Consider the following 24789-nt stretch of genomic DNA (forward strand, 5'->3'; position numbering starts at 1 on the left):
CCAAAGGTTGTGGCCATGACCTGGTTATGACGTTTCTCTGTCCAAAAATGCTTAGTTTATATTTTAAAAAAATATTATTCCATCCTCCCTCTCCTCATGCCCACTATAAAATGGCAACCACTGGATATGCTCAATGCTCCATAGGATAAATGGGAGGGTGGAGGTAATTAAAATTTCAAAAATATTCAAATCAAGGGAGGAAGAGGGAACACTAAGGTTGGAGCTGAGCAAGAAAGATATGAATGAGTATGAGATAAGAAATAGGAGAAATATGAGAGAAAGAGAGCATTCATGAATCTATATACCTTTCCAACTACTTTTTTGGGTTAAATGACTACTGCCTTGATTTACTTAAGCCTACTTGTTACAATCAGGTTCACATAGTAGAACATTCACGTAATACTGTGTTAATACTTTGTGACATTCTATCTATAAGGCATACATTAATACAAATAACCCACATAATTCTAAACTCAGAAATTGTGACCTTCTATGTATTGTAACAAACAATACAAATTGTGACCACAACTAAAAACTATATCAAATATAGTCTCTTAATGGTAACAAACAAAATAAATAATCATGACCTATCATTTTACAAACAATACCGATAACTTGCGGTTCAATAACCTATCATTTTACAAACAATACCGGTAACTTGGGGAACCGCGCGCAACGCGAGTGGGTCCACAACTAGTAAGGATAAGGATATGATGTTTGCAATTAATTTAGGCGGAGAGTTTTCAAATTGGAGCTCAAAAAAACCTCTCCTCTCTCCTCCTTCCTCTCTCCAAAATCCTAGCCTCCATTGTTGAATTTTAAAGGAGCTTCCATCGGTTTTAACTGGTGGAAAGCCTCAATCCTAGTTTCTTTAAAGTTTTTAGGGGTTATAATAATGATTCTTCCTTTTGGGAGGAACTTTTCTCTCTCGAAAGAAAGGGTTTCCGATCTTCTTCTAAAGACAGGGTTTATCTCCTCTTTTCGGGGGAGAAATTTATTAGTTTTGAATCCACGATATTAGATCTAATGGATTGTCGTGAAATTATTTCGTTGGTGAAAAAGTTATCAAGTTTTCGAATGTAGACAGATGAATCAGAAGAAAAACATCCTCATGGCTACAAAGGATTGTTAGAGTGTCTCTCCAACAAGGTTGTATTTTCCAGCGATATAAGTGGGAGATGTTCCACAGTGCAAGATCTACTCGACGATCGTAGTTTTTATGAGGAAAAATTTTATTTGATTCAATATCTTATGTATTTGTTAACGTCGAATCTATATTGTAAATGTTGTATGACTTTTAATTAATGAAATATTTTTGCTGTTCAATATATATATATATATATATATATAATTGATTTAGGCGGAAAAGTTTTCTACCACAATTTGACATGAATACAATTTGAAAAGGGATGAAGTCAACAATTGTTATTTTAGTACTCCATATTCATAGATTGAAATAGAGAAAGTTGCATTTTCTCATAATTGCAGCATGATCTAACAATCCAGACTAGAATTTTTATTTTTTATTTTTTTTTTTGGATTTTGATTTGATAAATAATGATCATATTAAACCCAACCCAATCCAACTTCACCAAACTAACAATTTGACACCTCTTCTAATCTAATTTAATTTAATAATGTAATATTCCAAATTCCAAACTTGAAGATCTAACCAAAAAATATCTGTTATACCCAGTGTCCCACCAATTATTTCGTGCATTTTTATAGAGTACTCCCCTTTCAGCTTTACAAACAAAGAAGAAAGATCCCCTCTTTTTGCTGTCGCTTTTATCTTTTGCATTTTTTATAATTTTGCAATGAATTGTCTTCAGAATTTTCCCAGGTAAACGGTTTTAGTCGTTAATCTTACAATTTTAAATTATTGTTCTTGTTTTTGCTTATCATTCAATATTATTTATTTATATGTTGGTATTTTGGGTTATAATCAGGCTTTATGCTTTGCCATCTGAATTCTTCAAACCCCATGAAATTAAACCTTCAAGCTTTGTTCATATGTTGGTATGCTCTTCCCCTCTTTCAAATTTGTGTAATAATTAGTTGATGATTTTAAATTTTCAATATATTTGTGTGTTAATTTGTTTTGGGGTGGAATATGTAGCCTGTGATGAATGCTAATGATCTGGATATTCGCCAGAGTGTGGCTGTAAAGGTTAGTAATGACCTCTTGTTTCGACATTTTGATTTTTGGGTTTCAATTTTCGAGTTGTAATGTGCTATGAGTTTGTCCATTTTATTGCTGAATTTTGTTGTTTGATTTGATTGTGTTGAGAATATATCTGTAAGATAGTGAATATTGTGTAATTCTCCTTAGAGGAGGTTATCTCATTAATCCAATATATATAGGTGAGTGTTACAACCTAAATGATGAGAATGATGAGAATACAAACAGTTGCTAATTACACAAGAATATGAAGAGTATATATATCTAACACACCCCCGCAGTCGAAGCGGGAGGAGGACGAACGCTGAGACTGGAGCGAAAATCAAGAAATAGTTGTCGCGGTAATCCCTTTGTGAAAATATCGGCGTACTGATATGAGGAAGGAACATGGAGAACTTTGACTTGGCCAAGAGCAACCTTGTCGCGAACAAAGTGAATGTCCATCTCTATATGTTTGGTATGCTGGTGCTGGACGGGGTTGCTAGACAAGTACACCGCGGAAATATTATCACAATAAACAAGGGATGCCTTACGCAAAGGAGAATGTAGCTCGAGTAGAAGATTACGAAGCCAACAAACCTCGGCAACAACATTAGCGACGCCTCTATACTCTGCTTCGGCACTAGATTGGGACAAAGTAGCTTGTCGCTTCGCTGACCAAGAAACCAGATTATCACCCAAGTAGACACAATTCCCAGATGTAGAACGGCGCGTATCAGGGCAGCCCCCCCAATCGGCATCCGTGTAGGACACGAGTCTGGTAGGAGCAGAGCGATACAAATGAAGCCCAAGATCCAAAGTGCCTCTGAGATATCTAATAATACGCTTAAGAGCGTTAAAATGCGGTTCCCGTGGGTCATGCATGAACAAACATATTTGCTGAACCGCATATGAAATGTCAGGCCTAGTAAAGGTGAGATACTGAAGAGCACCCGCAAGACTCTTGTAGAGTGAGGGGTCACTCACTGGCGGACCATCAAGAGCCCCAAGCTTGGATTTGGTATCACCTGGAGTGGCCACAGATTTGCAATTATCCATCTTAGCCCTGTGTATGATCTCCTCCGCGTACTTACTCTGATGTAGAAACATACTATGTGCAGTACGGCTAACTGAAATACCCAAAAAGAAACTCAACTGTCCCAGATCAGACATAGAGAACTCGGATTTGAGAAGAGCAATTATGTCAGTTTTGAGTTTCTCAGAGGAGGCAGTGAGAACGATATCATCGACATACAATAAGAGGTAAGCAACCTGTGCACCTTGTCGAAAAATAAATAGGGAGTTCTCACTTGTGCTACACACGAAACCAATCTGTAGAAGATAATTAGCAAAACGCTGGTACCACGCCCTAGGAGCTTGTTTGAGACCATACAAAGATTTGTTAAGACAACAAACATAGTGAGGGGCACTAGGATCCACAAAACCCGGAGGTTGATGCATATAAACAGTCTCTTTCAAATCCCCATGAAGGAAAGCATTTTTAACATCAAGCTGATGAATAGGCCAATCCCTCCCCATAGCAATGCTCAAAACAGTACGGATCGTCGCAGGTTTCACAACAGGACTGAATGTCTCATCACAATCAACCCCAACCTGTTGAGACTTGCCGTTGACAACAAGTCTAGCTTTATGCCTCTCCAAATCACCATTTTCCCTGTATTTGTGTTTAAATAACCACATACATCGAATAATATTCACCCCACCCGGTTTGGGAACAAGATCCCAAGTATGCTGTTCAGTAAGAGCATTAAATTCCTCATGCATGGCGGCATTCCAATTCGGGTCAAGTAAGGCTAATTTGGGATTTTTAGGAAGAGAAGAGATGGCCTGAACCGAGCAATTATACTTGGGGTTCGGCTTGAAAATTCCAGATTTGGCACGAGTATTCATTGAATGGGAAGGCAGTGGGGTGTGCCGAGCTTGTGGACTTTGAATTGGGGTAGGAGGTAACGAACCAAATTGGATAGAGGGAGAATTTGGTGAGGATGGGCTGTTGGACAGAGGAGTCTGCAGGTGGGGTGTGGCGTGTTGGGCCTGTCCGCGGCCCACCTGCGGACTGGGCTGATCTGTTGGGGGAGAGGGAGAGCGAATAGGGGAGTTAGGAGAGGAGGGAGCACGGTTTTGTGTTTGTTGTGGGATTGGGCCAGCTTGTGTTTGTTGGATTGGGCCGGCAGTAGGGTGGGTAAGGAAAGGTGCTACAGTAGGTGAGAATTGAGAATCCAAAAAACTATAGTCACTGTCACGAAATTGGTGAAGGTCGGAAAAAGGGAAAATATTTTCCGCAAAGGTGACGTGACGTGATATGATAGTTTTATTGGAAGAGAGATCGTAGCAAAGATATCCACGATGATTAGAAGGGAAACCCAAAAAGACACACGGCTTAGACCGTGGTGCAAGCTTATGTGGAGCCGTGGCGCTAAGATTAGGGTAGCAAAAACAACCGAAGGTGCGGAGATGATCATAGGTAGGGAGCCTACGATATAAGATTTCGGTTGGGGTCTTGTTTTGGATAGTGGTGGATGGTAGGATATTTAAAATATATGCCACCATGTGAACGGAAAACACCCAAAAGGAAGGAGGGAGAGATGCATGAAAGAGAATGGTGCGGGACATGTTGTTAATTGTGTGAATGATCCTCTCGGCTTTGCCATTTTGGGAGGACGTGTTTGGACAAGAGAATCGAAAAAGCATGCCATGTTTTGCACAAAAGGTTAGAAAAGGTGAATTATCGAATTCACGCCCATTGTCACTTTGAAAGGTTTTAATTTCCCTTTCAAATTGTGTTTTGACAAGGGCTCGAAATTGTAGAAAAATGTCATAGACTTGAGATTTGAATTTTAGAGGGAAAATCCAAACAAAATGAGAGAAGTCATCAAGCAACACCAAATAATATTTATGACCCAATTTGCTAGTAATAGGAGATGTCCATAAATCCGCATGTATTATATCAAAAGGGGAAAACGTTACAGTAGAAGACGACTTAAAAGGGAGTCGTACATGTTTTCCTAAAGGACAAGAATAGCAAAAAGGAGTACTAATTTTCTTATTACAATTGATAAGATTATTTTTCCTAAGAAAATCAAAAATAGGTGCGCCGGGATGTCCAAGTCTATGATGCCAGGTTGAAGGAGATATTGCAGCTAGAGAGAGATTAGTGTTTGAAGCGGAAGTTGAAGAAAGTGGATAGAGATCCCCCACACTATTGCACCTCGCTAGAATGTTCCCCGAATGAAGGTCCTTCACAGAAAAACCAAGAGGGTCAAATTCAATAGAAACAGAATTATCACAAGAGAATTTTCTCACAGAAATTAAGTTCTTAATGATGCTAGGCACATATAGGACATTTTTAAGGTGGAAGGAAGAATTTGGTGGGGGAGTAGTAGTGGACCCGTAGCCAAGAATTGGAATGCGTTTGCCATCACCGACCAAAATATATTGAGGAATGCTCAAATTAAACAGTTTAGAAAAATTACCCGAGTCACGAGTCATATGAGAAGTCGCCCCCGTGTCCATGTACCAACCATTGTCGGAAGTCTGAAAACCCATGGAGCTATAGGCTTGGCCAAATTCGGTTGGGGTCATAGGTGGACCGTACCCATTGGGAGGTGGGCCAGCATACGCTTGTTGCTGGGTTGGGCGCGGGCCCAACAAGGATTGTTGCTGGCTTCTGGGCTGCGGTATCTGACCCGTGGGATAGGGGCAAGGGGGGGAGGCCCAATTGCCTGGCTGTTGCTGCCAGAAGGGCTGGGCTCCCCATTGTGGGCCTTGGTGCTGGGCCGAAAAGGATGGAGGGTAGGGCTGTTGATGTTGCTGATTGTTGGGATTTCGTCCCCTACCTCTGCCTTTTGCATTTTTGTTATTCCCACGCCCACGACCTCGCCCACCACGACCACCACCACCACGGGGGTTGTCGGTCAGCGTCTGGGGCTGTTGTGGTGATGGTGACGCGGCGGCTGCCGGAGATTGCTGCGCAACTAGGGCGGTCTGACCGTGTTCTTCTTGTTTAATTTTCCGGGTTTCTTCCAAAAGAAACATGGAGCGAGCCTTGTTGAAGGAAGGTGTTGGTTCGGTTTGGGAAATCATCGCCGCAACAGTATCATATCTCCCTTCGGGTAGACCAGAAATCAATTGGAGGACCATCTTCCGTTCGGAGACCGGATTGTCGACATTACTCAATTGATCGGCAAGTAGCTTGATCTCCTTGCAATAATCTGCCATATTAGCAAAATTCTCAAGGTGAGTATTGTTGAATTTCTCCTCCAAATACACTGCCCTCGTGTGCTTGTTGTCATGGAAGACCTCTTCAAGTCGAGTCCATAATTCAAGAGCGGTTGCACCTTGCTTCATGATAGTGTGAACAAGGTCCCTGGAAATAGTACTGTAAATCCAGCCTTTCACAATAGCATCTAACCTCGTCCATGTCGCATCATCAATATCTGTCGGTCGAGAAACGGTTGCATCAATATGGTCAAGAACATTGTAGGCACACGCTTGAATGTGGAAAAGCTCAACCCATGTAGCGTATTGTCCATCCTCTTGATCAAGGGTAATGCTAATCAGATTTTTGATGTTGTTTACGGCATAGGCGGGTTGGAAGGTGGTAGAGGGAGGTTTAGGGATTTCTTCGGCGTTAGCCATGGAAGACGGAAGGGGAATTGGCGGCTGGCAGGAGGCTACGGTAAGGCCAAGGGTCGAAGAGGGTTGGAGAAAGAAGATAGAAAGACCCCTTAGGCAACTGATACCATGTAAGATAGTGAATATTGTGTAATTCTCCTTAGAGGAGGTTATCTCATTAATCCAATATATATAGGTGAGTGTTACAACCTAAATGATGAGAATGATGAGAATACAAACAGTTGCTAATTACACAAGAGTATGAAGAGTATATATATCTAACAATATCATGTGGGTCTAGTCATTGTTGAGCTCTCAATTAAGAAAAGATAGTACTAATTTTTGGTGTCTTTGTTAGTGATAAATGGAATGGAAGTTGTGGCTGCATGTTGTTTAATACAATTCATGTAACTAGTTAGTTTTAGGACATTCTACTTGTGTTTAGTGAATCTGTATACATCATGATATAAAGGATAGTGTCAATGTTACTATGCAGGCAGTTTCTGGCTCAAAATCCAGCAGTGAGATGAGCGAGGTTGCGGAGGAGAAGAAATCAGATGTATACAGTGATACCATGACAGAAGCAATGGGTGCTTGTAAGTCCGAACTTTCCTAGGTTTCAATGAATTATAACGATGAGTCGATGAGCTATTACACTGTCTATTTCTGTTGTTCTGTATATGAAGAGCTTTGCTTTTTCGTTTGTTGCCTTTTGGTGTCTGAGGTATCTCCTTTGCCAGTGTTATTTATCTATTCTAACTTTTGAATGCGCAGCTCTGACTTACAGGCATGAATTAGGGATAAATTATAATTTTATTCGGCCAGACTTGATTGTCGGTTCATGCCTACAGGTATGTATCTTCTGCCTGTAGTTGGTTCTATGCCTTGAAAACTTTTTCTTCTATAACGCATTATCTCAAATGCAGAGTCCTGCAGATGTTGACAAACTTCGAAATATTGGTGTTAAAACAATTTTCTGTCTCCAACAAGATCCAGATTTAGAGTATCCTCTATTGGTGTATACGAGTCTTCTGGTGGCTTAAATTTGCAAACATTGAACCAAAAAATATATTGAATCCTTGTATATATGTTTGCTGTTTAATTTTTTCTGACATAAATACTCTTGATGATTTCTTAACTTCTTTTAGATATTTTGGAGTTGATATCAAAGCTATTCAGAAGTATGCAGAAAAATATATTGATATAGAACATATCCGTGCTGAAATAAGGTTGTTGATGAGTTGATCTATCCTTTGTAATTCTTTACTGCCTCTTGAATCTCGAGCATTTGCAAGCCATACCTTCAGTGGCTATAATAGACAAATGTCAAAATTTTCTTTTGCTCCCATGTTCTATACTCAAAACTTCGACATTGGGTATTTATTTGGACAATCTTGTTTAGGCCAAAATCTGGTAGAGTATGCTTTCAAATGGGGTGGTAAGAGTAGGTGGGTTGATGAAGTACAGGATGGGTCAATACGAGGTGGAAAAGCTTATAAATACACCACCTACTTGGTACCCATGACGGTTGTGACTTTTGACAGCCACACCTGTCCACTTCCTGTCAAAGTCATGCCCTTACTTGCTCCATCTGGGCTGGTGGCGCAGAATATACCAAATTGCCATCTTACTTTAAATCCTTGTGCCCAGATCATAAACAAGGAGTTAAAAGGAAGGATGTCTTTGCCTTGCAATGGCTTAAAACATTTGATTTTCTCTCAAGACTTTGGCTTCAAATTTTGTTCATAAATTTAAGTTTGTTTATATAGATCAAGGAAAAGTTCATTTAAAGTGGAGGTGTCGGTTTATGGTAACAGCAGTGTTTCAGTTTAATTCTGTATGGTATAAAACGCTTGTGTTAAAAATTGACATGAACGGTGTAATAATGCCATATTATTAAAACTTAGCTTGTTGGTGATGCATGTTGAGTGCTTCTTGTTTAGATAGGAAAGGTGTGTTGCACTGTACATATTAACCTCTCTACACAATCCATGCAGCGAGTTTCACACTTGGTGGTAGTGTTCTTTCGTTAAGGCTGTTCTATCTAAAGATTAAGGCATTACCATTAAGTTCCACATGCCCTGTCGTGTTGGTTAGCCCTTTTGAAGAATTTTGGATTAAAAATTTTAATATGACAGGGACTTTGACGGGTTTGATTTACGGATGAGGCTTCCAGCTGTGGTGAGCAAGTTATATAAGGCTATGAACCGAAATGGAGGCATTGCCTACATACATTGTACTGCTGGAATGGGTAGAGCTCCTGCTGTTGCGGTATGCTCTATATCACTTTTGTTCTCTATCGTCTACTTGTGTTTGTCATTTTGTTTTTTCATGTCTACTTTTGTTCAACTGTTTCATTTTCCTATTCAAACCCCTGTTTCTTCATTTGGATTTACTGCTGAAATTTTTTGCTAATAATGGATGGTCAAAGTATAAAAATGTTTATGAAGTTCTATTAGTTGGTCTACCAATTTATCCTGTCCTTATTGTAAGTGATGTATATTATTTCTTATTAGGTTTTTTTTCATGAAACATAGTCAATGTTTAATCAAATGGGGGATACTTTCTAGATATTTGTAATGAACTGACTTTGCAACACAAGAGATAAGAACAAATAAAACAGGAAATAGCTGAAAGATTCAAGTTTTCATTAATCCCAGCCAAAAGGTTGTCTTGATAACTTGAGGTTATCACTCTCAAGAGGTAACTTCAGGCTACCAAACTCTCATTAAGGTCTCAATACTCAACATAACATCAAAGCTAAACCTTTTTCATTATATATACAAAACATACTACCAAAAGTACTACAATCCATAATTGCTAATTAGTCTTCACTAGCTGACCACGGTCACAGCAGAGCAGAGCAGTCCCTCCTCCTACCATGTTGCTCGCCCCCTTAGTGGAATATTAATGACTGTTGTTTGCTTGTTGCTGGTCCCCTGTTGCCAAGTCTCGGTTCTTCTCCATCCTAGTGTACACCTTCAGTGGTGGCTGTACGGTCTGCTGCTGATTCATCACAATATTTTCTTTCTGATTTTTTTTTTCCTTGTATAATTTAGCTTACAAAAAAGGTAACAAATCATGACAATCAAAATACAATAGGGCGATACTGTGGCTTTTTTTTTTTTTTTTTTTTTTTCCCTACTATGGTTGATATTAATACTTCTTTAGTTAAGATAGAACAATCTGACAATACAAGAAGTTCACACAATTAGAATTGGACTGTTTTGATGAAGCCCAAATATAATGATATTTTAATTCTACTGTATGAGGTTAGATTTGATTTGGTGACCTGAAGTTTCTGTATGATTACTTAAAATTTTGGTAAACTGTTGGAATCTTTTGACTATATTACTAAACAAGATATAGGCAGCCTTTACTATATATTACATTATTTTCATCTCGTAGCCACGCAATATTGTTGAGGAACTGCCTTTACTTTTTTTTTTCGCCACAAAATCAGCCTCTGAGTTTGTTTATCTTAATTCGTAAAATAGATGTCAATTGTGTTAGCAAGGTAAACTGTGTCTGCCGGAGGATGTCTGAGCTTATAGTGCTCGCTGACATTGTGGATATGTGCTTGTGTGCACGCGCGTCATGGAACTTCATTGAAACTGAAGTTATGGCTTCAAAATTTTTTGGTCTACAGTTATATTCCACTGCTCAAGATCACATAAAAGTGGATTTTGGCATCCCAAACTTAATCTCATTGTAGATTATCTGGCAATTTTTTCTTAGACCTTGAAATTGATGTAATGATGGCAAAAATGAGAAAGGGGAAAGAAGACTCAGTAATGGTGATAATGATAGGGGGTAAAAAAGACTCCTCATTTGAAGTGAAATATTTATATACAACTTTTGGACCCAGAGCAGAGAAAAGGGAGGGTGGGGAGAGGGTGGAAGGAGAATGAGGTTTTAGGGGGAAAATTATACTGCATACAGAACGTGATATTATTGGCATTAACATTTCCAAGCCCAAAACCAATATCATGGTATTCAAAGATTATGGAGTCTGTAAACTAAAAAGTGCTTTATACCTACACATTTTGCCAATAGATCACTATCAACACAATAAACATACATGTATTATATTTGTGTGAATTTATTTTATTTATTATTATTTTTTTTTAACTTTAATCGGTACCGCACCTTGAAACTAGAGATGCATTTATTTGGTCTATTTATTGTCTTAATTTCTGGCAGATAAACAGGAAAAAGATGAAACACTTTGCATTACTTTATTTGCTGCATTTTTGCCTATTGCACTTATCGTGCTATAATCTAACATTCATGACTGAATTGCAGTTAGCCTACATGTATTGGGTTCAAGGATATAGGCTAAATGAAGCCCACAGGTTACTGCTGGTACGTGTGCATTCTTTCAATTATTCATTTGTGCTGCATGGATCGATCTATTATTTGTCAATGTTGTTTGATTTGGCACCATTCATTTACCAAGGGAGTAAGGCATTTGATGTTTTGATCTAAACTCTTACTAATTTTTTTTTTAAAGTCGAAAAAAAAGGATTTCATGCCCTTGAGTGCTGCCGCCTTACCAATTTTATGTGATATACTTTTAAATGATAAAAGAAGACTGATATTGCTAAATTTGTATAGACATACAAGGTATTTCCAATCCTTTTTCCAGTACTGTAACTGGTCCTGGGATTTTTTTTTTTTTTTTTTTTTTTTTTTTTTTTTCCCACGACACAGCATGTTGGTATTTGGCAAATACAAATATGCCATAGAAGCCAAGACAACAAATTGTTTATGCCTTTAGGGTCCAAAGTCTCCAGACTTAATGTGCTAACCAAGTCTCAGAGAAATTCAATGTACATGGTGCCTGTGCAAGAGCTTCAGTACTTTGTATTTTCTATAGCAGTTTTGGAATATTACTATCATACAAGCAAAGTTTATGATTTAAAGGAAGCTCATATTTCCTCCTGGTTCTTGGGATAATATGTCCCAGTCTGCAGTCTTAATAAGCCAAAAAGAAGTGAAGATGGTGTATCTCTGAACTCTAGTGAGAACAGCATCATTGTGTTTTTGCTAATCTTCCTATCTGTGAAGTGAGGAAGCAGTAACAACAATGTAGATAGATGTAGGAAGGTTGAAACAGGCAGTAGTCGAGCTACTATAAAAGCTGTTAATCCATCTCTCGCTGATGCTTTCTGTAGATTACATATTGATAACATGTGTTATTTGGTGGGAAACTTTCCTTTAGCTCTCCTAGGCATTTGCAACTTACGTTAGAGTTGCATCTTTTGACTTCTGGTATACATTGACTAGAGTCAAACTCACAACTCCATGGTTTAATACTTTAATGCAAAATTTTATGTACTAGCAATCAATTTCACATAATTATAACATGTTAAACTAATTTGTTTTTTGTCAGCAACTTCAAAAGATTCTATACTTCCAATGGTTTTACCTGTCAATTATCCAACCATTTGGTGTAATGTAAATATGGGTTATGGTTATGCCTGTTCTCTTATCTTTTGGTAAATTTATATGTTCTGCTGGATGCACAGATACAAGGTTCCCTACTGATAACCTTTTCATATAAAGAATCAACATTCATTTTGTTTACCCATTTCCTAACTAGAGTAATCTGTGAATCTGAGACAGCTATATTTCTAATTTTTGATTGAAACTGGCCAACATTATTTAGATAAAGGTGTGTGTATGTGTTTTATTTATTTTATTTTTTGTTATAAATTACATTTAAAGATAATGAAATATTTACTTACAAAATACAACCTGTAAAGCATAAGTAAACCGATATCTTACCCTCCTCCATCCCCCCCAACCCCCAATTGCTCATTTTGGATGTCCCGTTGAGTTCCTTCCATATTATAAGTGGGTATAAGGGACAAATACATTTCTCTCAGTCTCTCACAAACTTCATTTTTGGTCCCACCAACCAACCTGCCTTGCTTTTCTCTTTAACAAAGTGAACTTGGTGCTATCTTTGTGGGACAGAGAGTACATTAATATGGTGTTCTAGGGAAATCTTTCGGGACAGAGTGAGTGTATCAGTTGTGTGTGTGTGTGTGTATGGGTTAGCCCATACTTTGCAAAGGGGAGATTGATTTATATACCCAGTAGGTATTCTACCCTTGTTAAATACTTCCTCCGTTTCTATTTAGTTGACGCGTTTGATTTAGGCACATATATTAAGGAGAGGAGAGAGAGTGAGAGAGAATGAAAAAGTAAGTGGGGTACCTTGTAAATGCAAGGTAAAAAATTTACCCCAAAAAGAAACGTGTCAACTAAAAAAAAACTTCCTAAAAACGAATACGTGTCAACTAAAAAGAATCAGAGGTAGTATATGCTAAAATTAGTTTGTGTTTTGGGTTGGACTACTCTATCAGCTACAAGTATATATTTATTAGTTATCACCTTTTTTTAATGCTGTCTAAGATGGTAAATCTTATTGCTGATCTTTTCTTGCAGAGCAAACGTTCTTGTTGCCCTAAATTGGATGCTATTAAAAGTGCAACAGCTGACATTGTGAGTTGTTTATTTGCAGACTTCATCTTTACAGTTCCTTTTGTATATTCTCATTTAGCCTCCAATTGATTTGGCAAAATCATTTTTTTTTTTGTTTTTATCTCCTTGAAGGTTGCATTTAGTGTTTATATATGCCCTTTAGGGAGGAGAGAGTTCATAGTGTATTTGGATGGTATGTATAGTACGTAGTGTTTTTTCTGCTTAATAATATATTACTAGTTATCCTCCAAATTATAAATAAATGAAAAATTTTATTGTATTCTAGTAAAACATATACATAAAATTGTAGTCTTCAATCAGCAATATTCTATTTGCTCACTTATTATTATTTTTATCATTTATAATTTTATCCGGCCGCAAATTCATTTCAGTAACTTTCTAGTATTTCACTCTTATTGTTGAGGTCGAGGCCATAAGATAGCAACTTGCATGTTGTAGTAGCCCTAGTAGATTAAACCAAATAACTAATTACACGTGTTAACTGTTTTTTTATGATCCAATAAGTTCCAAAATTTCTCTTGTTCATAGTCACCATCATTATATCAGACCTTGTGCTCTAATACCAGTTTGTAGAGGAAATTTGTGTGACCCTAACCCCCTTTCTAGTGGCAGATAATGCTGCTCGTAACTGAGGACCTTGAGTATTCCTTAAAGGACAACTTCACACCAAACATGAGTATGTTAGTGTATGAATCCCTTAAGAGGAAGGTTTACTTTGTTGGTATCTGTAGTGTAGTCAAATTTCTATAAACAAAAATTAATGTTTGTTATTCTTGGTTGGTTCTTACATATAATCTTGACATGCAATGGAGGTCCAAATCTTCCTTGTTAAGAGGCTAGTTTGACTTTCAAGCAAAGTCTCTTGTGCCATTTTGTAGTACTTGTAGCCACCTTGTGAGTCATGGATATTTATGAAATGGTACTTTTTAATCTGAAAACTAGTCCTATACACCAATATATGTCCTAAGGTCACCCAACTCAAGACTACTCTCATCCAATCACTCTTAACTATGAAGTATCTTAGCATGTCATAGTATATGACCCGTAAAACACATCTTTTTTGTTGATACATATGCATAAAACCTTAAACCTATCAAAGTGCGAATAGAAGCCAAGCTTCAATAATGCAGAGCAGAGTAACTCCTCGAGATTCAACATATCCACCCTGCAACATAACCTCAAATATTGACAAAAATGAAACAATTGGAAAGTAAAAACACTAATTATTGTCTCAGATTCTCTTTGAGCCAATATATGATTTTAAACTTGTACCCCTTCTTACAAGCACACAGTCCTTGTCACAACCCTATTTTGTACATGCAAAGTAGGTAAACCTTTTTCCACCAAAGCTCACATATTTTGCTTCTCATATCTCACCCCCTCATTAAGGCTTGGTGGTGTGAGGGGCTCACACACTTCTGCACATGACAGTCCTCCATGATATAGCCACTCAGAATATATACCTTGTTCAACCGGATCAAAGAAACTTCCACAACTTGGTATACAAGAATTGAATCTCCCAACTAAAATATAATTTGTGTGCCACCCAATTCTAAAACTAATATATACTTCCTCCGTTCTATTAATGTTGCAACAAGGAGGAAATTACGCATCCCAAAACACATTTTATATGCTAAATATCTACAATTATGTAAGAGTAAAAATTATAAAAAGTTGATATTGTGAAGGTATTATATGTGACGAATCCATCAAGATCCTACTTGACTATATTTTGCTTAACGTATAACTCATATTATATGGTCAAACAAGAGTGATGAATAGTGCAAAAAGTCCATTGTTGCAATATTAATAGAACGGAGGAAGTATATTTTTATGGTATATATTCTTACAAAGTTATTTTTCCATGCACTTTTTTACATACCATTTTTTTTAGCTGACACTTGATAAGGAAAGATAGTTTGGAATTTTATCTCTCATTATCTAATAAATTCCAAACTAATCACTAACCGAAGTGGAGTGATAACCAAGGTCATATTGCCACAAGGATTCAAAATGCAATCACCTTAATTCATTTACTATTCAAGCCTACGCATTCTGTTTTTGTTTTTGATGATTAAGAAAGTTGAATAACTAACAAATAAGGCAGTTAAATAAATCTGAAGAATTAAAATACAATCCGCAGTAAGAAAAAAAACAAACCTAGGGAAGGTGGATTAAGCTATTCACGAGAAAATTAACAATTAACGATGATTTAGTTGATCAAAGAGGTATTAAAGGGGTAACTTGTCACACAAGGTCACTCCCGCAGTCCTCACACACTAGATGTTCAAGCACCTAATTTCTATGGTCGGCATTAGCCATTAGCATTGTTATTAAAATCATAATTTAAATCTTAGAATCTTATGATTTTACTATACATGTATGTGATACGATTCAATTACGATTCTACCTAATTTTATATTTTTCTTAAGTAGCGAAATCCTTACAAGTTTAAAACATGCCTATTGCCTACAAAGTTATTTATAGATATATATTGTCAATTATCAGTTGTTTAATGAGTAAAAAACTATTTTCTATTCATAATTAGGTCTCATAATTCAAATATATTTAATTAAAATTGGATATGATGTCTTGATTACGATTCAATTATGAGAGCCCCTTTTAATTCAACGTAGAATTCTGATTTTTATAATTTTGGCTATTAGTTTAAGCAAACACACTAAACTAGCTCACGTTGTATAACTATTTTAATAACAGTAACTGTCAAGAAGTTATTTGGTCAAAAAGACCCCAAGCAACAAGGACATCACCAAATAGCTCGAGGTACAAAAATATTTCAACTTAATCATATAAGATCATCATCAAGCATCACAAACAACCCATCACCCCCTATCCTAGCTAGAAATCTAGCTGAAAGTAGGGATATTTACATCAAAACCATTGAAATCAAGTTACAATATAACCAACCAAGATAAACTAAACATGATTAATATAAGGTTAAAACACTAATCTTTGATTAACAACTATCAACTAACATCAACTAAGTAATAACGAATTGGAAAGCAAGAAAATACTCCCTCCGTCCATGATTTTTTGTCCCATTGTTACCATTGATCACGTGGGATCGTGTTGGACTCATTGCATATTTTATTAATATAATTTTTTACATTTTTACGTGCATGAAAATAGAGATATATTTATTTTAAGACGCGTCTTGGAGACCATGAAAAGTATAATGGGGTAAAAAAAAAATAGGGACAGAGAGAGTAAGAATTATGATGAAGAAATTACTGAAATTTGAAGCTTTGTTGAATGCTGAAGATTTAACAATTTAGTTCCACTTTCTCACTCTAAAATACACCCTTAATCTAAGAAATTAATGTTAATAATCTGAATATCCCTTAATTGCATGACTTAAAGGTATATATACTCCCCTTTAATCCCCTATTCAGTGGCCCAAAATGGCAATTAAAGTCCCGATAGAGACCTAGTATAGCGGACACTCTGTGATACCTTTTTGATTTATCATTTTTTTTTTCTTCTGCTTTGTCTTTGATTGAATTATTCTTTTTTGCGTCAAACCTAGTTAAGTAAAAGCCTTAATAAATACGAAATATACAACATTCCCCTTGACCAAGAAACATAGTGTTCACTCAACCAGTAGAGTTTGATGTCTTCATGATGTTGTGAAAACAATAAAGTACCTAAATTAGTCTCTGAAAATTATCTCCTGTCTGTTTGCTCACAATTGTGCATGTCTTGCTGTTTTTCTAAAGCTTACAGGCCTCAAAAAGAAGTCAACCATATGCAAATGGGATGATCCAAATTGTACCCTTGTTGAAATTTCTGGGCTTGATGTTGGTTGGGGCCAGGTAACAATATTATAATCTGTATTCTGTTTTTTCTGATATTTTTCTTACATATAGGCTAGTTAACTGCTCTTCTGCTTAACTAATGTTTATTATTATTTGGAAAGATAGTGGGTTACCTCATCAATTGACAATGGTGCATTTTTGTTTTGTTTTGTTTAAGATGTGAGGTTTAGGACTAAGTATCTTGGAAAACCTTAGATAAATGGTGAATCAGGAAGAGGTATTTTCTAAGTGGCTGAGTCCAACTGCTTTTTGAATTCTGAAATACACATTTCAGATTCTTACAAACATTGGAACTCTATGGACGGAGGAAGAACAAAATTGACTTGTTAAGACACATCTTGGGCACATGGGCAAGGAAAGACTATATACATGACCAGTGCTATTAGTCAAAGATCCAGTCCAATTTCATCTCTCAATTTTGAAGTTTGAGTTGGACTATTTCATTTCCTGGCATTAAAGATGGATCCCAAGTGAACGTTATTTAGGTGTACACGTGTCATGTACTAGTGGAGTTTCCATTTCTGTGTATGTGGTGTAATTATGTGCCTAGGTAAATTGTGTTCATTTGCTAGGTGTACAAGTGTTTCATGGCAGATCATCTATTTACTATATGTACCCCATCCTTCGGTGGTTGGTTTGAGGTTTTGGTGGGTGCTAGGCGTTTCTGTGGGTGGCTGGTGGTGTTGGTGTGGCTTATGGGTGGGTTGGTTTAGATAGGAGGTATGGGTGATTGGGTGCTTGGGGGTGGAGTAGGGTGTTTGGGAGAGTAGGGATTCCGATTGGTTGATTCAATTTGAAGGGTAGGTTAGTAAATTTAGTTATTTAAGCTAAGAGTTAACATTATAACACCAAGGGTTAGCTAGAAAATACTAATAAGAGCACACTAATTGGTTATGCAATACCATGAGGTCACTCGAAAAACTAAAAAAAAAAGTTTTTTAACATATAGAATTTGCAATATCACGAGGCCACCGTGTAGAAATTCTCAATAACAATTGATAACCAAACACCATTTATCTCCCAAAACTTTGTGCAAAGGTAGACACCTTTATAGGATAAAGGGAGTAGGCTTCTTTATAGGTAAGTGGCATCACTGTTTGGGTCGTGGATCATGCCCCTTTCGAAATATGCACATCCAAACCACCTATTACTATTTAATTAATTTAAGCGCTGACAATCTATTTATTAAGGTTGGACCAGCATCTTATTCTTATGATTTTAGGCCTTCTTTCATTTCTCCCTCATAGAATTAGTTTTCAAGAAAAGTAATTGCATGATATGTTTGGATTAGTAAAAAGAAGTCCATGCTTCTATTTTTTTTTCTTTTCTTTCATGTTATCTTATAAATGGAACTAATATCTCATATATTCTTTTGAAAGCAAGGCCTTTGTCCATCCACCTTAAAAAAAAAATTGAAGAAATTTAAGTTTATAAGCTCTTACAAGTTTGGATGAGGAAATCAGCTGGAAAAAAAAAAAAAAAAAAAAAAAAAAAAAACCTCTTAATCTTTAGATAAGTGACTCCCACTCCTGAATCCTGATTAATTTGGCATGTGTTATACACTGAACTGTTTTCCTGCTATTTCTTTTTGCTACTTCATTGCGTATCTTGTATTCTGTACAAAGCATCATTAACTCAATAGTTTTTTAATTATAGAAAGTTCCACTGAAATTTGACAAGGAGCAGAATGCTTGGATTTTGCAGAGAGAATTGCTGGTAAGTTATGCGTAGATATACCTTATTGCCAGCCTATGCCACAAGTTTGTTTTCTAATTTATATTTTGTCTTTCTTTCTTTTTGGAGCATCATTTTCCTTTCATATTGTTCTCTGTAAAAATTTCGATTTAATTACCTATCCTAATAATGGATATGGAAATAACTTGGATGATTATATTATTATCATTTCAATGAAAAAAGCTAGTTGCTACTGAAGTTTAACTACTAAATACGCGATCAAACGGATCTCCATGACATTCACTATCCCTTTTAACAGGAAGGACATTACGAGTACAAGTATATTGTTGATGGTGAATGGACCTGCAACAAGAATGAACTTGTCACTCCTACAAATAAGGATGGTCATACCAATAACTATGTTGTGGTGAGTGTCAAAAATGATAAGAGTTTGATATTCTTGCTGCACACTCTTAAGATTCTTTTATATACTCCGTAATTAGTATAATGCATTTCATCATGACCAATGAGAGGTTGGTAAACTAAGTAATTTAACATTAGAAGCTAGATTATGTTTACTACCTCCGTTGCAAAATTGTTGCGTCATTTCTCATTATTTTGGGGGTTTGGGTGAGGGGTGATAAGCACAAAAATTAAGAAAGTAGGTAAAAGGTGAGAGGGAACCACAAAAATTTTTATTTGAATTACCCTCAAAATCCAAGTGCAAAAGAAACTAGGGAAAAGTTAGCTAGGGTAAATTGGATATCCGCAATGTGAAAAGCAATATTTGTGGAACTTTCAAAAAAGACAAGGTTGCAATGTGATTTGTAACAAATGAAATATTGTTTTAACCAATGCACAATTAAAATACTTATAGTTAAACTAGTGTATCAGAGAAGGTAGAGAAGTAAATAGTAAAATCATTTCGTAATGGAGAAAGTGTTTCAAGTGTCATTGAGGTGCCTAATGGCTGATGCCATTGTATTGAATAAACACCTTTGTTGCGCATTTAATTCGTTTTTTTGCACTCAAATCTCTATCTGCAGGTTTCCGCTGATGATCCAGATAGTGATAGAGCACAGGTGAGGAAGAGGTTAACTGGGGAAGATCCAGATCTTACCACAAATGAACGAATCAAAATACGACAATTTCTCGAGGAAGTCTCAGATCATGAATGATGTAAAAGGATGCAAATTAAAGTCAATGTGATAGTGACTTTAAGGCACACACTATATACAATCGCAGCAATACTAGTAGTTTATACCAAATACTGAAATACTCCGCACTAGCTATTCAATATTTATGTTAATAATGTGGTTGATATATGTAAAGAACCTCTCGATGTAAAGTTGACTAATAAAATAATTTTTAAGTTATATGTGTGGGTTTTATGAAGCTTGGAGGATTGGAGGTTTGAGTTACATTGCAAGGAAAACTTGTAACATATTTAACATTATTGTCGATTATATCCTCTGTAGACATGACTAACTAAATTAAAAACCATTGACATCATAATTGAACACATCACACGTGTCACTTAGTTGACAAACAAGAAACTCACACGAGTGACCTAAAATTCTAAGCTGACAAGCTTAGTTGATTGACAAGAAACTTGTTTCCTCTGGCTAGGATAATATACTTTGTATACTTTTGTGATCATTAGGGGTGTAAATAAACCAAGCTGATCAATAAACTACTCGTGTTTGGGCTCGGTTGAAGCTCGTTCATGTACGTTTATATAATAAATGAGCCGAGCTTGAACAAATTTTGAAGTTCGTTTAATAATAAGTTTGAACACATACATAGATATGCTCGTTTAGATAAGTTCATGAACAACTCGTTTATTTATGTTCATGAACTACTCATTTATATATGTTCATGAATTATTGATTATTTACAATTGTTAATTTAGTTATTAAATTTATAATTAAGATTCAATTATAATGCTTATTCTAAAATTTTCAAATATCAAAAGTGATTTGGGGTATTTAATACCCCCAAACGGACCAATGAGAGAGCGACACGTGTCGCCCTGGGAGGTGTCCAAATGGACCCTCCAGATGCGTGACACGTGTCACTCAGATATCCCTCCCTTGAAATGGCGGCCTTCAAGGCCCAAACTTCGAGGGCGCCGCAAAACGGCGCTGCCCTAATCCCCAGGTAATCAAACCCTAGGGTAGGGCACACTTTCTAAGGTCCCTATAAATAGGGACATTCCCCTCATTTATGGGGGGACGTTACCTTTTCCAATCATTACCGAGCTGTCGAAACAAACAGCACCTGACAGGGTAAAGTCGTATCCCCTAATAAAAAATAAATACCTAAATCACTAACTAAGGTAGATAGGGAAGTAGGGTCGATCTCCACAGGGAAACAAGTCTTTTTACTTCTAATTAATTATTATAATCTAAATTATTTAAGTAACCAATATTTATAATTAAGTATGAAACTAAACTACAAAGAATAAGAGTAGGGAGAAAACGGTATATAAAGGGATCTAGGGCATAGGTTCACCAATAAATAATACTCCAGGGTAAAACATAGTAATCAATTATTGACATGGCATAGATAACATGATTAACAGGCTCTCGCAATTTATTAATCAACACAGATCTAACAGGCTCTCGCAATTTACTAGATCTAAGTTCTTATTGAAAATAGCCTTTAATATCAAATTAACATCTGCTCGATTCATCAATTTAATATTGCTATACTTTTACAAGTCGCAATTGTAAAACATTAAAACAATCCAATAAGAAATTATCATGCAATACCAACAATCAATAATAGTCAATCATCAATGCATCAATTAACCAGATTGTAAAGGGCTCTCGCTACTTATTACAATCACACAATTAATTTATCGGTATTAAATCTTATCTCTCGAATCTTGACTTAACCATTTATAAATTAACTTGCCTATTGAAACTAGACCTAAACATTAATTCTCATCTCTCGATTCTTGAATCAATATTGTCAAACTCATGCATAAAAGATAGGCCTAATCTAGTCACAGAGCATTAAATCAATCAATAGGAAATTAATCTAGCATTGATAATCAACAACAATAATTTACCCCTTCATATTATTTATTAGATCCCCATATACCCTAGAAATTAAACTACTCACACATAATAAAAACTAAACTAATCAAAGTAATAAAATAAATCATGATCAAAGGAATAAAATAAATAACTAAGATTAAGGGAGAAGAAATCGTTACCAAAATAATATGGAATTAATGAAAGAATTAAGAACAAAAGTTTAGAGAGAGATTAAGAGAGAGAAAACTAAGTAGAGAGAGAAAGTCTAAGAGAGAAGATAAGTCTAAGAGAAGAAGATGATAAGAGAAGAGGTGCTAAAATCGTATTACGGAGGAGTATTTATACTCCGTACAAAAATCCTAAACTAAAGCAAATTAAAACGACACTAATCGTCTCCTAAAAATACACGCGCCCGATCGGGCGAGGCACCGCCCGATCGGGCGCGCCTTTTTGACTCTAACACTAATCTCGCGCCCGGCCGGGCGCGTCACCGGGCGCCAGACCAAGCTTCTCCCGCCCGGCCGGGCGCCAGCCTTTTTGGCCGGGCGGCTCATTTGGGCCAATACTTGAACTTCGATTGGGCTCCAATTCTTCGGGCCAATCTGGGTTTCCACTTTGGGTCTTGAATACTCGGTCCAAATGCCCCGGTATCACCTATACCGAGCCCTTAATCACCTGTTCGATGGCTCTAACCGGCCCTGGGCCATAAAATCTGGTTGTGTTTCTCCAATGCTCGTGATTGCTCCAAAATATCTCGGGAAAATACTCCAAAAGCATAAATCCCTGCAAAAGTCAACCAAATCTACGAAAACACTAGAAAACACCAATTAGTAATAAAAGTGGCTCTAAAGAGCCAAAAACACTACTAATTATGACCAAGGGACGGGGGTAAAATACTATATAAAATAGACACATCAGCACCTGAGCTTAGAATCCGAGCAGATAAACTTAAATTCCACGTTTTATTCCGAATCCATACTAACTTAATCTTCGGAGGCGGACCACCAACCATTCGGTGCTCTGTTTGTTTTGTAGGTACAAACGTTCTTGTTGAATCTAGTCTTGAGATGTAACTCTCCCAAGGGACACAAAAAATTCCGAAACATTTGGCGTCGTCTGTGGGGAGAGTACCTCTAAGATGGCTTCACAAGAACAACCTGTGCCGCCTTTAGAGACCAACCGACTTCTGGAAGAAATAGTGGTCCACATGGACCATGACTCAGGTGACGATGGAGACATCGAAACCTATGTGGCCCCAGACGGGTCACTCATCTCTAAGCGCCTCCGTCACAAAGACAAGCGGGAGCGCAATGTTAACCAGGCGGGTCCTAGCAGGTCCCCTGGACCATCTAGTAAGCCTTCAGGGTAGCCGGCTGATCCCTCCTAGGCGGCAGGATCAGCGAGCCCCAATCACCCGCGACGAGCTCATGAAGTTCATGGGCATCCTCAAGGGTGAAACTAAAGGTCTAATCAACAAGCGGACGATTGCTCTTAGAAAGGAACAATCGGCCACCAAGCCTGCTCAATCTGGAAAGCAAAAGTCGGTCCGGGACCGAAAACCGACTTCTCATCCTGCTCCAAAGGAGAAGGCTTGGCCCCAGTTTGACCTTTCAAGACTCCGTTTCCCTGAAACAGTGACAAGAAAAGCCATCCGACATGTAAAGCCGGATGGTAGCAAAAAATTATTTCCTAATGCTTGTTAATACATCGACCAGCTAAGGAATCAGCAGCTGTCAGAGTCGGCTTCCACGTCGACTTATCACGATAGCTTTCAAAATACCTCTGTGAGGAATTCTCCTTGGACTCCATCAAGCGGCCCCCTCGTACAGTCAGAGCCCCATGTAATCAACTCGGCGCAGTATATGGCACAACCATTATACCGACCGCCTGCTTTGCCCTATATCTAGCCTGCCTTCTTCGGAGGACAGGCAGCATATAGCTATCAGCATTTGGACTGGCAACTTCGACTACAAAACCTTAGGGAACAACCCTCTGCATTCTCCATGGAAATAGCCGTGGCCGAACAACCAACCAAGGTGAAAAATATAACGGTTGGAACCTATGATGGTACCTCCAACCCAGAAGACCACCTCTTGGCATACAACCACCTTCTGTACTTACAGGGGTTGGATGATGCCGCCTGATGTCGATGCTTTCCAGCCATCCTGAAGGGCATAGCCCAGCAGTGGTTCGACAATTTGCCGAATGGTTGCATTAACAGCTTCAAGACCCTTACGTTCTTATTTGCTTCTAACTTCTCTATGACCATCCTTGCAAAGAAAATGAGCTTTGATCTAGGCCATGTGCAGCAGGGAGATAGAGAGGGGCTGCGATCATACGTCAGGCGGTTCAATCTGGTGAGAATCCATATCTAAGGACTATTTGACGAAGTGGATTACACAGACTTTTTCAAGGGTCTGAAGGACGGGTCGACTTTCAAGTTCAAACTCGTCCACAAGAAAATCTTCACCCTCCAAGGAGCACTGATGGAGGTGGACGCCTACATACAGGCGATCGAGCTATGCTCTTCTAATAAACAGTCGGACTCCAAGAAGTCTTACCGACAGAAGGAGAGTCGGCCTGCTCAGCCGTCTCTAAAACCAGAAGAGAACAAAAAGAAAAAACAGATTTGGGCAGTTGATAACTCTGATCAGCCATCCCAGAAGAAAAAGAAAGAGTGGAAGCCATATGTTCCAAGGTACGAGTTCCACAAGGATAGCTACTCCATCCTCATGGAGATTAAGGATCGTTTGACTCTTGAGAAGCCGACTCCTATGAAAGGTTCCACTGAAAATCGGAAGAAGAACAAGCACTGTCACTATCATGAGGATGTCGGCCATGACACAAATGACTGCTTCAGCCTCAAGCGGATGCTTGATCGTCTGGCCGACAAAGGGGCGCTGAAATCCTATGTGAAGTCCAAAGT

At 37.5% G+C, this 24789-nt stretch overlaps 1 protein-coding gene across 1 annotated transcript; it reads left to right on the top strand.

Annotated features, from left to right (window-relative positions):
* Positions 1 to 1479: 1479 nt before the first annotated feature.
* Positions 1480 to 20240, top strand: LOC145636089 (phosphoglucan phosphatase DSP4, amyloplastic-like). Its single transcript, XM_081687542.1, has 14 exons — positions 1480 to 1843; positions 1950 to 2019; positions 2120 to 2170; positions 7293 to 7392; positions 7571 to 7647; positions 7723 to 7799; positions 7945 to 8025; positions 8935 to 9067; positions 11102 to 11161; positions 13253 to 13309; positions 17047 to 17142; positions 18802 to 18861; positions 19139 to 19246; positions 19866 to 20240. Exons 1-14 carry the CDS (start codon positions 1818 to 1820, stop codon positions 19995 to 19997), a joined length of 1128 nt encoding a protein of 375 aa, XP_081543668.1. The 5' UTR covers positions 1480 to 1817; the 3' UTR covers positions 19998 to 20240.
* Positions 20241 to 24789: the final 4549 nt, after the last annotated feature.

This window comes from Chenopodium album, chromosome 6 (genome assembly GCF_948465745.1).
Source record: "Chenopodium album chromosome 6, dcCheAlbu1.1, whole genome shotgun sequence".
Lineage (NCBI taxonomy): Eukaryota > Viridiplantae > Streptophyta > Magnoliopsida > Caryophyllales > Amaranthaceae > Chenopodium > Chenopodium album.